We start from the raw sequence: 16,672 nt of genomic DNA, 5'->3' as shown, positions 1-16,672 counted from the left end.
AGGTGAATAATGCGAGTGGTTGGCAAGCGCTCTTTAATTGTCGCAAAGAGGAAAAAAAAATAAAGCAAGCAAGCAAGCACGTCAGCCTTCAGTTCAAGTTTATTTTCTAGTGCAAATCATACCAAGTGAAAGTTTCACGTTAATGTAAATGCTTGTTGGATGTAAATGGTGAGTATGAATAATACAAACAGTTCCACGTTACGCGTTTACATTCGGCTTAGCCTGTGACATCACTTCCTGTCCTCGGCCAGAGCATTTATTTCTTGCAGGTTTTCAAAAGGTCAACGTTCACAGTCAGTGTTTGAACAAAAAACGCAATAAAGGATGCCGCCCACGCAGGCGGCTATAAAAGTAGAAAATCACGTCTGCAAAGAGGAATGAAATGAAAAGTTCAGTCACACGATGTTGGTCCTGTTGCCGTGACCACCGCCTCCGTTTCCCACAATGCATTTGTGATTGCGCAACAAATGTAGCGAGGACAAGGAGGAGCTTTAGTTGAGCTGTTCGCAATACAACTGTATGTGTGCCCTTGACAACCATTCACTGCCTATCCTACTAGTTCGCTCATTTGTTATGCACTAGTACACTCTTTGTCCTCACCAGTAAGACGATTCAACACAGCAGTAGAACAGCTACGTTACTAATGAGACAAAACTGTGCACTAGTTGACAACTGCATGCTACTAGTGACATTACAAAATTAAAATCATTAACATTTAATACTTCACTAGTCAAACTAGTATAATGGAGTTGTCAACTAGTGCAAGTTCTGCCTCACTTCTGACGTAGTGCAAGTACAACAGCCTACTAGTGCCCAGAAATGTCATACAGTAGTGGAAGGTATTAGTGGGTGAAAAAAAGACCACTAGCAGGACAGACTCGTTCTACTAGTGCACAAAAACGTCATACAGTACTGAAAGGCACTAGTGGAAAGAACTTTCCCTTGTGTGGCCCAGTCATTCTACTCGCGCAACATAGTTGTTCTACTTTTGCATGCTAGTCATTTCTACTAGTGCGTTGAAATGTTATTTTATCTTTTCCTCTACTAGCACTGGTGTGAAAAAAAGGCCACCAGTAAGTCATTTCTCTTCTACTAGTAGGGCTAGCTATCATTTCAAATTTCCCAAATCAATTTGATTTGCTTTACTTTGATCAACTTTCGATTTAGTCAATGATTTTACGCAGCTCGGGCATGGTGGGTGCATTGGCAAGTCTGGACAGGAGAATCGTCGCACCTTGGGTGCCACCGGGAGAATATGGTCCTTAGTGTATAGTGTACCCTCATCGCACTACTAGTACACCATAATCCAACGTGCTTGAGTTTTTTCAACTAGAGCACTCAAAGTGCGGGCTAATACTTCTACTCGTCCTCGCTTGTCGTTTCTTCAAGTGGGACCCTGTCGTTCTACTAGTGCACAGTAGTTGTTTTGCTAGTGAACCCTAGATGTTCTACTAGTGTATCCTGGTCACTGGACTAGTGTCCGCTCGTCATTTCTCTTAGAGTGCCCTCATTAGTGTGCCTTTGGTGGCCCACTAGTGCACTCCAGTTCTAGTAGCGCAAACTAGTCACTATTACTAGTGAGCAGAAATGCCACGGAGCAGTAAAAGTCCAAAGAGGAAAGTCAAAACTATAGTACAAAGAGCGTACTAGTTGACAAGACAATTTAGCACACAAGCAGGAAATGGCGTAAATGCCGAATGGGCTTTTCCACGTGTGCTTTTGTTTTTGCAAAGTCAACCGGACGTGGACGCGATGCATCCATTGCACAGTAAATGTTTGTGCAACACATTGCACTCAATGCGGCGCGTCGGCACGGGGCGGCGCCAGCGGGTGCCAGTCGACCCACCGCTGACCTGGGACCAGTGTCCCGAGTGGGACGAAGGCCTCGCCCAACAGCGTGTTGTCCCAGAAGGCGCCGTCGGCCAGCACGCGCACGTGCACCAGGCGTTGCTGCAGGTCGCCTCGTGGGATGCGCTCGTACACCAGCTGCAACGTGAAAACACATCCAAAATATTGTCTGAAATTTATTCAAATATTCACACTCAGGGATGAATTGGCATTGAGCGATTCTGTAGTCAAGAGAGCAAGTCCATCCAATTGGATGAATCGGATCTGAAACGTCAACATTAACAATGTGTGCGTACCATCTCGTTGTACGTTGGGTTACAGGTGCGTCGCGCCGCCTTAGTCTTCCTCTTGCTGGTCTTTTGCGGGTCCGGCAGGAGGTAGAGTTTCACATAAGGGTCCGGGTCAGTTCCATCCTGAAGTGGCTGCTGCAGGCACGCAGGCATACGCTCGCATATTCACATCAGTGAGCTACCCCCTCCCTCCCAAGAACGCACACGCGCAAGATAATACACTGACCAGGCCTCGGATGTGCATGACCATGATGAAGAGTTTGTCGTTGCGGTAGCAGATTGACAGTTTGACCTCGCCCAATTCTTTGCCTGAAGCCGGAGTCCACGCCATCTCTGTGCGAACACGCGCACACAACAAACACAATCAGTATTACACGGGTATACACATAAGTGTTCACAATTGCACACGTTATTACATGTGCATAAGCACATACACATTGCATGACACACACAACGCACACTCAGTTTGGCAGACATGCACGTGTGTGTGGAGGGAGGGAGGGGGAGAGAGAGAGTGAGAGAGGGAGAGAGAGAGAGAGAGAGAGAGACAGAGGAGATATGCATGCACACACAGACAGACAGCAGCTGTCATGTTATATCTTTAGCACTGGGCACTGATCAGTTAATTTTTGTTTATATGCCTACCATGACGATTTTTGGGTGACTTGCGTGTGTGATCAATGATTATGCATTGGCCCAATGAGAAGAGCGAATGCTGAAGATCACATTGCACTTTAAACTCTGACTCACGACAAGTGTGTGTGTGGACACGTTTGCATGCGTCTTTTTTTTTTTTTTTTTAATTGACATGCACACCTGTTTTGCTGCTGCTTGGTCCCGGCCGCTCGTCTCTGGGTAGAGGATGGAAGAACGTGTACACCAGATCACACTGCGCACACACACACATACGGCATATCATATTCTGCTATCACGAAACGAAACATTTGTTTACGCATGCTCAAAGTGGAAAGACCTGATACAGCACAGCTGACCCGCTCTGACTTAGTGAGTGTGCACACGTGTGTCCATGTGCGCAATGCTGATATGACATGAGCCACTTCTGAGAAATGCTCTGTGGGTGCGTGTGTGTGTGGGGGTGTGTGTGTATGTGAGCTGAGTGAAATGGAAACGGAATGTTCCAACACAGAGCTGAGTTGCAAGGTCAAGTGGTAGTTGACATATGCTAACATTCCTGATGCTAAGTCACAATGCTAACATTCACAATCCCAACATTTACGCAACATTTGCACAACTCACACACATGCTGCTAACCATAATGTTCCCATTATTTACGATAGAAGGGAACATGTTGGTAATATTATTAACATGATAACATTCAGCGGCCTAATATTTAGGACGCTTTATACATACATGTATTAATCATACACATACTGTATATTTAATATATTTCTCTAGGTTGGGAATGCATGCATCACAGATATGGTCTGCGATCAATAATTGCAATTGCAATCACATTTTTTAGTCCAATTCAATTCACAAACATTTATACGTCGAAACGCTTGTTTTGATGAAACACTGCCTCCTGGTGGACACACAGGTGAATCCAAACCGTCACTTCCTTTCAAACGGCCTTGCGTGTCCTTTGCGACTTTTCATCCAACTGACCTGCGCGACGTCCTGCGTGGCATGGACCAGGTGCCATACGTAACCGTTCAGCTCGTCTTTGCGCCGCTCCGCTGCTGCCTCGCTGCGAGAACGGCCAATCACCAAGCGGCTGGGGAAGCTGGGGGTGGGATGAGCATCAATCTCATAATTGTGGAGGTATGCTGCCAATCAAATGGGGACGATCCAACACGCCCGTCTAGTGCGTGTGTGTGCGTGTGTGTGCGCACGCGTGTACCTGGGAAGCTTGGAGGAGGGAAACATGAGCCTGAGTTTGCTGTGAAGTTCCTGAAACTCCTCAAAGGTCCTCTGCACCAACTGCGCCTCCTGCTGGCCGTCACGCTCCACCTTCACCACGTAAGTCTAAAACAAGAGACCAGCGTCACCGTGGCAACCGGTCATGTCTGGCGACAAGAAGGAGCGCCACTGACGTGAGCTTTCCCACCGGCGGTGGCACGCGCGTGCGCGCACACATAGAGACTTCGGATGATGCCGTCGCTCTTGGCCGAGTACACGCGAGGGGCGAACGACAGCGACGGGACGTCCTCGCCGCATGCAAACTTCATCTGCGCCAGATTGTGGATGAAGAAGTTCAGTTTGGTCGCCACGCTGCCCAGGCTCGACTCGATCAATCTAATGCACGCACACAAGGTGACACAAAATTAACTGTGTGATCAAATTAGTTTATTTGCTTCAACGTATTCTTTGTGAGCAACATCATTCCTCTGCGATGGAAGTGCATCATCGTGTGAGTGTGTGCGTGCGCACCTGGTGAAGTACATGGTGGCGTCTGCCTCCGATTCGTGAGGCCTGAGAGCGTCGTAGACGTACTTGAGATCGTCGATGTCGGACAGTTCGGGAATACCGCAAGACAACATCTTCAAGACAAAAAAAAAAAAAAAAGCAGATTGCTCACTCACTGTTCGCGTGCTTGTAGATATGCAAATGTGTATGCGTGCGCGCACCAGGCCGAGCAGATTGAGGAAAAGGTGCGCGTGCTTCCTGATGAGGTTGTAGGCTTCACAGCAAAGGTCCACAAAGTCGTGGAAGCGACTGGACGGTTTGTCGCCACCGTTGATGACGTACGCCATGTCGGACGTGAAGACGAAGGGGGCGCGGTCTCTAGTGGCCACACACACGCACACAGAAGTCAGGCTTCATCGTTTTAAAGGCTGTATTTAGATTTGACCCCTAGAGGGCGCTCTCATAAGCGCCAGCTTAAACTTTCACTCACCGCTTGATGTTGCCGAACATCTGCGCGTGTCCCAGGAACTTGCCGAAGTCGATGTGGAACATGTGGCCGCTTGTCTTCAGCATAATGTTGTCATTGTGCCGGTCACAGATTCCCAGCACGTACGTGGCCACGCAGCAGCCTGCGCACGAGTAGATGAAGTTCTCCACCGCCTGCCCACATCAAATGTCAAGTTGCAAGGAGTCAACAAATGTCCCGTCATGTGCAACTTGACTGTCTCCACATCGCTTGTTTACCTCAAATCACCTTTGCCCATTGAAATTAAGTGACAGTAACACGTTCCAGCACCCCAAAAACAAACGGTGACCCACCTTGTCATACTGCTCGTCGGCAGGGTTGTGCTTTTGCAGCCAGTCGGCCAGCGGTCGGTCTTTGAAAGATCCCGTCACACCGTGCTCCACCTGGATCTTGCGCAGCGTGTCGGCCTGAGGGATCATCTCCACCATGCCTGAATGAAAAAAAAATGCGCTCACGTCAGGTGGTCGGCCGCCGGGCAAACGTCCCCCCGGGGCGACGGGCCACTGCTCACCGCGGCCTCGCCCAGTGGAGAAGCACTTGAAGATGACCATCCTCATGTCCAGACCCTCCTGGAGCCAGATCTTGTTCATGATGCGGATCACCTGCAGCGTCAGCATGTCCTGACGCAGGTCGTCGCCTGACTGCAAAAAAAAAAAAAACAATGGCATGTGCAGCGGGAAGCTCAAAGTCACATGAATAACTAATTAAAAGAAATCTTAAAAAATTTTTTTTTTTTTTTTTTAAATGAAATCGATAATTATAAATAATAGCAATGAATTATTATTACATTACCAACAACAAAATAAATTAAATTAACAATATAATGAAATATATTGGTAATGAATTAAAAGCAAAGTAAAATACGGGACGAAAAACAAAAAATAATAATATGATTCGAATATTAAATACACACAATAAAATACCTAAAAAATAAAACTTAAAAAACTCCCAAAAAAAACTAAATAACAGAATTTCAACAGTATCAATGAATTATAAATACAATTAAATGAAAACAAATAATTTCATCAATAATATGACAAAATTTAAATCATTAAAACAAAAGAGGCAACTAATAATAAAAGTGAAAGGAAATGACAAGGAAAGGGATTGTTGGCCTGACCTTGAAGATGACGCTGATGTCATCACCGAGTGGGTCCACGTTGCGGAAGGACAACTTCAGCGGGACGGCATTTGAGTTGAAGAAGGAGCACGCCTGGCGTTGTGGCAAGAGAGAAAGTGATTAGCGATGTTCGCAAGACACGCGTGAACGCCCAACTCACCGGGATGTCGATCCCTCGCACCAGCAGCGCCGGGTTGAGAGGAAGTCGGCAGCTGCTGTTGACCGAGAAGAAGTTCTTCATCTCCTCCAGTCCGTCACGCAGCACCGTCTGACACAACAACACACATGACATGGATCAGCGAATGAGAAGATGACAATATTTCATGCAACGACAGTGGACGCCTTAAAGCCGGGCATCGCCATCTGACCTGTCTGGCTGCAGGTGCAGCGTCTCGGACGCTCTGGGCCACCTTGGCCAGGATGGACACCATCCAGCACTGGCGGTCCAGCTGATCTCGGAGGCCGTGGCCAACGCAGCACAGCAGGGCGGCCAGCAGGTGCTGATAGCGAGCGCGGAACTGGCTGTCCTGCAGGTTGTCCTTCAACAGCCTGATGGACACACAGGTGGTACAAAGGGAAAAGGTAAAAATAAATAAATGAATAAATAAATTTTAAAAATTGGGTTGTGGATGAAGGCCGCGAGGTGGAAAAAAAAAAAAAACACCAGAAGAGGTAGTGAGCGACGCTCAGGTCTCCGATGGCTCGCCGTAGCAGGAAGCGCACCAGCGAGCTGTCCAGGTAGCACTCGTACTTTACCGCCTCAAAAAAACAACAAGAAAGGATAAAATTGCATCAAAAAGGTCCATTTCCAATCAAACGAATTTAAATGATTAAAAAAATGAAATAAAAAATAAAAACGTCACATTTCGTAAGTGATTAAAATAAATATAACACAATTGAAAAAAAGACATCAGCAATCAGGATAAATGTTAAAATAAAAAAAAATCAAGCCTCTGCGTGATCAGATACCTAAAAATTAAATCTAATCAATTCAAATCAATAAACCCAAGTTGTTACAAGGTCTGACCTGCACGAGCTGAGGCAAAAAGTCGATGAGCTCAGGCTCGGAGATGGCGTCCATCCACTGGACGGCCGTCCTGCGAAGCTCCTGGTCCGGGAACCTGTAACCGTCGCCGTCGTCATCATCATCAGAGTCGCATGTCACCACGATACCTGGCGGTCCGATACTCACGAAGCGTGCAGCAGGCCCAGCGCGTCCAGGTGGCCCAGGCAGGCCCACTGGCCCAGCAGTGCGTAGATGTCGGGCAGGCAGGCCCACTGCCAGCAGGGGGCGCTGGCCAGCACTAGCGGAAGCGCACCGCTTTCTGCCTGGCAGAAGGCCTTCTTCTCCCACACCGCACGCTTGTCCTCCACCGTCAGCCTGGAATGCACATGCAAAAGAGCTCGCCAATCGTGCACATGTAAGTGTGCATGTGTGTGTGTCACTCTGTTGAGTCTGACCAGAAGAAGGCTTTCTTGTGCAGGATGTCCCGCAGCGCCACCTGGCTGCCGGAGTCCAGTCGGGAGAAGTCGTACTGAGGGCAGAAGTCAGCGGCGGGTGGCGTGCTGAAGCGAACCTCAAAGGCCGAGGTCGGGAAGTCCACCTGCGAGCGAGAGCATGAGCGCATGAGAAGCACATGGTGGGCGACACGGCTTCTCTTGCCATCGCCTCACCTGCAAGATGACGCTGTCCGGCTGGCTGAAGTTGGGTGAGCCAGAGCGGGCGTTGGTGCTCCTCCCCGCCGTGGAAGGCCAGAGCCCCAGCAACTTCCTGCCGTTCGTCAGCACGCTACACACGTGGCAGAGAGTTACGGCGAAGGCGGCGGCATTACACAGACAGGCAAACAGGGGCGGGAAGCCACTTACTGCCTGAAGTCGAAGAGCGGCATGGTGACCCAGCCCAAAGCCTCTGCGCCACGCCGCTGCCTGCCCTTCTCCTCGGCGCCACTAGGGGGCGGCAGAGAGCTAGCATACAAGGTCACCGTCAACTGCGTCTCTCGGGGAAGCTGGCTAATCTGCACCGGGAAAGTCACTCTATGCACGCGCACACAAGGCCCAACAGAGATGCCAGCAGGCCACGAACAAACGGCAGACAACATTACAGGTGAGAAAAAAAAAAATGCACGCAGACGTGACGGGTGAGAATAACACAGCAACAGTTGGCAGCGGAAGGATGGAGCACGTACCTCTGGTCCCACACCACCAGGTGGAAAAGGTATTTGCTGACCGACTGTTTACTGGTGTGCTGGGGCGCGCAGAGCTCCGCCCCTCCGTGACTCAGCGCACATGACAGGAAGAAGCCCTCGTAACTGCCACACGCACGCACACACAAAGACGACACAGGAACATGTTCAGGAATATTTGGTCAAGCCAGGTTACCTCCACGCCTCACACTGAAGGCCACGCGGCCTCTTCTGACAGGTCAGCGTTCAGGCCGGGTTTCCAGGCGACCAGTCTTTTGTCATCCTAACCTCCGCGCAAAAACGCTTGCCATTCGCTCACTTCTCATTTGTCACAAAATCCCAGTTTGAGAAAAGTATTGGTTACGAATTCCTGTTTGTATGTTAAAATTGTCAAAAAAATAAATGCGTGTTTGCGCGCATGTGCAGGGAAGGAAAAGTTACCTGGCGGCCCAGGTGACGGGCACGCGGTGGGCAGCGTAGACGTTGAAGGACAGCACGGTGGCGGTACGTCCCGCCTCCTGGACGGGCGAGGCGCCGGCACGATTGTGCGGCGCCGTGTGGAAGTTGGCATTGAAAGTGGCACAATACAGGTCTAGCAGGTCCAAGATGGCCGCCGTCAGCCTCTCCACCACCTTCTCTGCGAGACGCCGAGCAGAGCGGATGAGACGCATGGGAGGACGAGCGGCGGGATGTGCGGGCAGACACGAGCGAGCTTACCTCGGTTCTCCCGGACGGACAGCGTTGAGGCGTCCTGCGGGGCACGTTCAGAAGTCCGGCGGAAGGGAGTGCACAAGAGAAGTCACAAATCAGCAATTTTTTTTTTTTAAACACACTGTCAGTATCACCCTAAAAGGTCTAATTTGATGCCTTAAACCTGACTTGAAACCTTAACCCTGGCCTGAAAGCCTAATTTGGAACCATACCCCCCCTCTTAAAACCCGAATTTGACATCTTGAAGCCATAATGACCAGTGTGCCGTCCATGTTTAGTGGCAACCTTTGCGATGAAGCGACAAGCAAATGGAAAGCAGAAGCTGACCTTGAGGACTTTGGGCTGCAGGCGACAGGGACAAGCTGGAAGCCGGCTGAGCGCCGCCGTCACGTCCGGCGTCTCCACGGCCGCAAGCGAGCTGCACAGCGCCTTCACCGACTGGACCAGTCGCTCCACGCGTGGCGCCAGCTCCGCCTGCCACGGACACACCTCGTCAGCAGATCAGTTCCACGCTTGTCGCGGCGTCCGTCATCTTACCTCGGCCAACACGAAGGACTCGGCTTCGTTGTGGAAGGTGTCCAGCAGCAGCGTCAGAGCCTCCCTGTGCAAAAAACATCAAAACACAACACTGCAGAAAAAGTGTTGACAAAGAAGTTTTCAGATGTTCAAAGATTTTTTTCCGGGGGCATGAAAAGAAGGAAGGGAAAAAAATGGAAACCTAACCTCCAGAGGGTAATTGAGGTAATCTTAGAGAGGCTCTTGAGACTAAATACAGGGATCTTAACCTGAAACGCATAATTAGAATAGGGATTCGGAGCGGACAAAAATAACGGCTTAAGTCGCGAGGGGCCAATTGATAGTCAAGTCATTTCGTAGTCTGTGAGCGAGAGTGCTGAAAAGTGCTCAAGAAAAGACTTGTTTGGGAAAATTCTTGGTGGTGTCTAGGGAAGCACAAAACAAGCTCTTCTTGGGCTGGCTACAAAACATTTTGGTCCCCATTTTGCCCCTCCCAGACACCGAAACCAATTAGAGGACCAAGGCTCCCTAACTTCTCAATAGTATGACCAAAAAAAAAAAAAAAAATGGAGGTTGGAGCGGTGATGGAGGAAGCTCTTAGTGACTCTCAATACTTCTGTGCCAAATGTCTCACATTTTCTTGAGTGCATTTTTTTTTTTGTGAACGCAACAAAATGATACCATGCAGCGCTCCCTTTCAACTGTCTTGAAACTTTAGGGTTAGAACTTCTTCAGGACTCGCATATTGTCACTGCCTTGCTCAATTTATTTCCACGAAACTCCAAGTAAGTGTGTCTGTTTTTTTTCTCTGCCAGGCTTCTTGGCACCTCTCACCTGGTGACCGTCTGTTTGATAGGTCGCTCCTGCAGCAGGATGCCGTGATTCAACGTGGACCCCAGCTCGTCGTCATCCTTCTGTTGGGTTCGAAACCAAAAAAATGAACAGAATTGTCAACATTAGGGCTCACCAACTTTTTGGAAAATGCCGGACAGTCTACCCTCACTTTTCCGCGATCATACGTTCCATGATGCCCTGGCAATATGTAGAGAAGGTTGACATTTTTTTTTTTTGGTAGAGGTTACACCTCTAGTCAACTATTAAAATCCCCACCCTTATTATGACTTGTTATACTTAATAACCTATTAGGCCAAAACGAGCGAGAAAATTTCCTGTTTCAGTCTTCCGGACACTTTATAGCTACAAAGGTGTGTATGTGTGTGTGTGCATACGTGTGTACGTGTGTGTGTGCATGTGTGCGTGTGCACGGACCGTGCGTGCCAGCTCCGTGTTGATGGAAGCTCTCTGAGTGAGGATCAGTCGAACGTCCCAGTCGAACTTCAAACATTGTTGCACATACTCCAAACCTGCCAAAGTCTGACAGCTGCCACATACACACACACACACACAAACAAGCACACGTGCGGGCACATCAGGACCATCGGAGGAAGAGAAGAAGACCAATTTTGGACAAAGTGGAAAAGCATCTCATCAAAAGCACACAACGGGAAGTGCCTGACCCGTACGGGAGCGTCGTATTGTTTCACAGCAAAAAGTTCAAGGCCAACACTTATCGCAACGCAACACACTTCCATCAATAAGCGCACACGCTCACCAAAAAAAAAACCGCCCGTTGTGACCTCATTGTGCTCAACCAAAATGTGTACAAAATTGGTGCAGAGGATGTGCCTGAAAAGTGTGAACCCCAATTTGTGAAACATGTACAGTTTATACAGTAGTGTGTCGAGAGCGTCTGAAACCTGCACAAGAGTGTGTATAAAGTATACACACAATTTGATTTGTTGAGTGTATACAGAGCAGGGCGAGCTGTCACTCTCCAATCATTTTAGAATCAATGATCCTAGCGACTATTCTATTCAAGAACCGGGGAATGTTGGATGTATTTGCAGTATTTCCAAACTGACAGTCTGGTTGCAGTATCATCTTTCCACCAATAGAGGGTGCAATACGCAGAAACAGTCATGACTGGAAGAAGGAAGCGCTTACTTTTGGAGGTACTCATCATGTCCGCACACCTTCAGCAGGTAGTCGTCCACGTCCAAGTGGTCCAGGTCCTCGTGAGCATAGCACAGCGTCTGGTAGATGATCAAGTCCGCCGTGGAAGAGCCTGGTGCGCACGCACATAGGTGAGCATGGGATGGCTGTTGGTGAGCGAGTGAGCGGCCGGTCGGACGAACCATCGCAGGTGAAAGTGAGCGGCTCTCTGAAGTGGGAGCTGATGACCGTCACCTTGACGCTGTGGCCCGGGCCGCGATGGAGCTCCTCCTGGCCCACCCACGGAGACCAGACCAAGCCCGCGTTCTTGGGGCGGTCGCTGTGCGGGTACGCCGAACGCAGCCTAGGCAAACGCAGGTCGGGTTGTTAGGCGCGCCCCGCTCAACTCTCGACTGTTAATTATCATACGACTGGGAATAATGGAGGCTACATCATTTATCATCTCTTTGATGCCGCCACAAAACTACAAGTTGAAATCCCGCGCTGGTCTGCCAACCTTACTCACACATCCAGCATGTGGCAAAAAGCCGCCACCTCCTCATCTCGCTCCTCAGACACCTGGAAGAGTTCATACCCGAAGCCGCTCGTCCGGAACCCCGGCGTCACCTGTCAATCACACAGTCGTGACGTCAACGCGCAGCGCAAATAGATTGGCCGTTCAAAAGGTACGTGCTTCTGTTGTTCCGCCCGCTCATGACAACACAACCACATACTGGTTGCGATTGGTCGAGGCGACAACAACGACAACTTGTGTACTCTTTGTCAATTGTGTACTTGTGTAAGGCGCGAAGGACAGCAACACAACACTGTTTGTCTCTGAGCCGAGCGGGCACAGCCAGGTCATGTGACTACTGGTGGGTGGGGCTGAAAGGGGGTGGGCACAATAGAAGGACATTTGAAAAAGTGAACCGCTGTAAATACTTTCCGGATCATCAGTATTAAATATTTGGCCACTGGATATTTGGGTTGATTTTAATTCCATTCATTCAATTGAGTGGGAAGACGGAAATGGCAACATAAATTTGGGGCGCTGGCGTCTTACCGGGTCTGCCGATGATCGGCGCTGGTTCTTGTTGCTCTTGGGGACGGTCAAGTAGGTCCTGGGCGGGACTTGAGGGGGGAGGGTGTTGCTGCGCGCCACGGGCTTCCCGGGTCGGTCGCGCTGGCTGCCATTCATCCGCGCCAGCGATTCGTTGATGATGTCGTAGTCGAGCTCAGCCAAGAGGACTTTGGGCGGGTCCGTGTCGGGCGTGTACACGTTGACGTCATGGGTCGCGGCCGGCGCTCTGACCGGCAGGAACGGATTCTCTGACCCCGATGAAGAGGACGGAGGCAGCGGCGGCGGGATGGGGTTCCGTGGGGGGATAGCAGGGGGGGTGTCGTCGGGAAAAGTTTGAAAGCCTTTTGAAAGGAGCTCACCGTCTGCGGGGCCGCTCTTGGTGAGCTCTGGGCCGTCCAGGATGTAGAGGCGCCCGCCTTGAGGTTGGGGCGCCCCGGCAGGAAGGGCCGGCACGGAGTGGGAGCCCCCAGCCCGGTGGAGGGAGGAGTCGGATGGGGCCGGCTCCCCGGAGTGTTGCTCGGCGGGGGCCTTTTTGTCTCGCTTGAGCCTGGAGAGGGCGTCATACTCCATCTGCAAGGCCTCAGCCAGGACAAGCTCCTTCTTACTCAGTCCCAGAGACTCCAGGGAGGCCCAGCTCCCGCCTCCACCCTCACCCCCACCCCCACCCCCGCCGCCCTCCTTCTGGGTCTGCGCTGCCGACATGACGCAAGCGTGGCGATCCGCTAAGAGGACACAGAACAACAAGTTGGTTAGCTACACAAGAGAACAACATTAAACAAGTGACTCACCAGCGCCCACTACAAATATTTAAAAAAGTCGGAATGGAAAAAAAATTATGGAAATAAATCAGAAGGTTTTGACACTGGGTGGTACGTGGAAGATTGGTTAGCACATCCGCCTCACAGTACAGAGGTCATGGTTCGAATCCGCCGTTAAATATCTGATGAGGTTTTGGTCAAATCAGGCTAAATGTTGAATGTTAAGTAAATCAAAGTTGACATGCAGTGAGTGAATGAAATTTGTACAATTTTTAGTGCAAGCAGGATTGAAAATAAAAAAATACTTGAAAGTGGCGCCGACGCCATCGGCCCAAGAAAGATCCAGACAGCACCAAGTAGCAGCATGTGACCTACAAACATTCTATTTGCTTCTCCTCGCTCCAGTGCGAAGGAAGGAAGGAAGGAAGGAAGAAGGAAGAAGGAAGTAAAGGTGCAAAACAAAAGAGTGGTGCTCTCCTATAAACCGTCTGGAAAAACAAACAAGAGGAAACAGCCGCGGACTAAATTTTAGGGGGGGGATATCCTGAGCACGTAGCAACCGTCCAAGACAAACCCTTCAGTCATCACGTTACACGTCATTAACCCACTGCAGAACATACAATCATCAGAGGGAATTATACAGTCATAACATTTATTAGAATAAAACCATTTTTGTCATTGCAGCAATTAAATGCTGCACCTGTTGGTGCGCCTTGGCCACATGGGGGCAGTAGAAGAAACGCGGACAGCTATAATGTTCAGAGACCATACCACTTTATTTTTGGTTTAAAATTTCAAACAAAGTTATACCAAAGTGGTGTCCAAGTTCCAAGATCATATATATGTGGGGTCGAATAAGCAGTCACTCAGGCTATATTTCAAAAGCTAAGGAATAGAAATGTGGTTTTAGGCGTAATTTAAACACCTGCCGTGTAGAGTGGGGACTTGTCTAATATTCAGAGGCCCCTTGTTCCAGTTTTTGAGACATCTCAACTCATCAGTACGGCATTAATATTAGTCATTCTTTCCAGAGGATTAAGAATCTGTTATGAACTCTTGTGCAGTCTATCCACACTTTTTGCGTGCAATCTGTTGCTTAATATAACACAACGTAGCTATATTATTTAGTGTTAGCATTAAGTAAAAGCCTAAGATCAAAACAAAGAGTCTAATTGTCTTTGCATTCTGTGTAGTTTGAGAGTAAACTTCAGATGGGAGTCAGTTGTTTGTTTACATTCATCTTTGATGGGAGGCAAGTGAACAGGCAACAACCAATGAAGCAAACATGAGGGGAGTGTGTGTGTGCACGCATTTAAGTGGGTCACAGCTGCTTTTGTAAAGGGATAGCCCTCCCCCTCTGGTGACTAGAACACCCCCTGGCCCCCGCCATGTTTGACATGGACAATGACCGGCTAACTATCACCAACGCGCGTGCGTGCGTGCGTGTCTCATGGTCGAGGTCAGACTTTTGCTGTTGGGAGTCACAAAAGTGGGGGATGGGATCAATCTCAGCCATTCTGATGCACAAACACACGTGTGTCACATACATACAAAAAAAAACATCTCACTTACAAAAACATCTTACACTTGGGCACAAACACACATCTGTGATGATGATGATGAAGGACCATTTGCAATCATCATCCTCAAGTCATCACAAAGTGAATGACAGGTGGGGAAACGTGCTGATGTCATGGCCACGATTGTGCGCGTCTCCATGGGAACACACTTTGGTCCTGAGTTGAGCTGAATCAGCAACCACCAGCATATGAACGCTTCTGATTGGCCGCTTCAGCATACGCTCCCATGGGAATGCACAACATTCAGGTGACAACATGGCTGCTTCTGACTGACACGCACTCACGCACACACATATTGTCTCCCAAACTTACACCCAATGCACCAGTCCAGAAATTACTATGACGTCACGATCTCCCCACACTTTCGTCCTCGTATAAAAGTTTTACAGGAACATAAAAACAATGACGTCATACTTTTTGAATACATCATCATATTGAACATGACGGTGAGCGACGTGTAAATCGATCTGGATATCCGCAGTCTAGTAAAAAATGAGAAAAGAGACACCTGCACCACAGTTCACAGACAAAAACGTGATTTGAACGCGGACCGTTGATTTGCTCGGCTAGAATGGATTTCCGTGAACTTCAAACAGCACAACACTCTGCGGTGGTTTTACATTTTTACACGGATTTGTATTTAAACATTAGTTAACAATTGTATTGTGATGTTTTGCACGTTTCCAAAATGTAAAGCGCCTCTACACTCGGGTTATTTCCAGTGTAGGGCGGTGGCGGTAGCTCGACCCACTTTACAGCATCTTTATCTTTATCTCAACATTCATTTTTAGCGGATTATATTAAGGCCGATGTTTAGATGTAGTCCTTAATCCGATTTTAAATCTATCAAACATAATCCGTGTGGTCGCTATCAATCGCACGACCCTATTTTATTTCAATTGAGCGATTTTTCAATGCAGTTTGGCGTGAGCGCTCGTCGCCGGGACAGCCGCGAGTTGACCCAGCGAGCGCGTCAAAAGGTGAAAGGCGAACACCGTGTATGCTAACACTCGCTAACCCATGCTAACGCATGCTAACTGGCTAAATTAGCGATGTGGCTGATCTTGACCTACCTGGCTGGATGCCTGGCGGCCCGCAGCCGGTTCACCGCAGCCGGCTTCGATGGGCGGCGGAGGGAGCCCTCTTCATTGGAACCCAAAATATACAAATAGAAATCCCATCCAAGAGAGTGAAGCAAGACTTTCTGGTGGACCAGACGGTTAATCCCGGTGCGGTTCTTCCGAGTGCCAGTTGTGGTTGGCCGCTGGGGCGAACAAATGTAGCGGCGGAAATCTCGCGGCTCCCCCCGAGGCTCGGAGCCAGGCCACACCGACCGCAACACACGCTCCACGCCGGAGTCGCTTTTCTTTTTTTGGGAGGACTCTCGCCTCAGGGGGGCAACTGGCATACAGATTGATTTGAAATTAACCGTGTCGTTTCCGCCAGTTGTTTCAAGGTAAAAGATATGACAGTGTTGAAGTTTTCTTCGAATTAGTTGACTCCAAAAATATATTCGCCTCGGTGAATGTTCGTGGTTTTGTTTAACGCGTGCCAAGAACATTTGATTTGGATGATAATCTTATATTACCGGCACGTCCGGTTACAGTCATTCCAGCGCTCGACTATCAGAGGAACTGTGGAAAAAAGGTGAAACAGTGACCTCTAGCGGCCCTTATATTGTTATCATAAGCATTGGCATG

The 16,672-nt window shown here is 49.1% G+C and overlaps 1 protein-coding gene across 3 annotated transcripts; it reads right to left on the bottom strand.

Annotated features, from left to right (window-relative positions):
- Window positions 1-81: 81 nt before the first annotated feature.
- pik3c2b (phosphatidylinositol-4-phosphate 3-kinase, catalytic subunit type 2 beta) lies at window positions 82-16,425 on the bottom strand. Of its 3 annotated transcripts, none has more exons than XM_088308118.1 (33): window positions 16,046-16,425; window positions 12,617-13,356; window positions 12,080-12,180; window positions 11,757-11,917; window positions 11,566-11,686; window positions 10,831-10,942; window positions 10,396-10,475; window positions 9,583-9,646; window positions 9,373-9,519; window positions 9,052-9,085; window positions 8,776-8,971; window positions 8,338-8,460; window positions 8,018-8,185; window positions 7,826-7,940; window positions 7,613-7,755; window positions 7,344-7,532; window positions 7,179-7,272; window positions 6,816-6,910; window positions 6,520-6,700; window positions 6,312-6,419; window positions 6,152-6,244; window positions 5,543-5,672; window positions 5,325-5,461; window positions 4,996-5,165; window positions 4,727-4,883; window positions 4,530-4,639; window positions 4,193-4,394; window positions 4,000-4,124; window positions 3,765-3,882; window positions 2,955-3,027; window positions 2,365-2,471; window positions 2,145-2,270; window positions 82-1,986 (listed from the first exon to the last, which is right to left on the bottom strand). In XM_088308118.1, the coding sequence occupies exons 2-33, from the start codon at window positions 13,334-13,336 to the stop codon at window positions 1,795-1,797; spliced, it is 4,692 nt and encodes a 1,563-aa protein (XP_088164244.1). In that variant the 5' UTR covers window positions 13,337-13,356; window positions 16,046-16,425; the 3' UTR covers window positions 82-1,794. The 3 variants fall into 3 exon arrangements, with proteins under 3 accessions (XP_088164244.1, XP_088164243.1, XP_088164242.1); XM_088308117.1 differs by having other exon boundaries at window positions 2,145-2,273; window positions 16,046-16,420; XM_088308116.1 differs by having other exon boundaries at window positions 2,145-2,273; window positions 5,325-5,672.
- Window positions 16,426-16,672: the final 247 nt, after the last annotated feature.

The sequence above is a fragment of the Idiotropiscis lumnitzeri genome, chromosome 11 (assembly GCF_059441095.1).
Source record: "Idiotropiscis lumnitzeri isolate Australia: NSW breed Sydney's pygmy pipehorse chromosome 11, RoL_Ilum_1.0, whole genome shotgun sequence".
In the NCBI taxonomy this organism is placed as follows: Eukaryota; Metazoa; Chordata; class Actinopteri; order Syngnathiformes; family Syngnathidae; genus Idiotropiscis; species Idiotropiscis lumnitzeri.
This window is presented reverse-complemented; position numbering and strand designations above follow the sequence as displayed.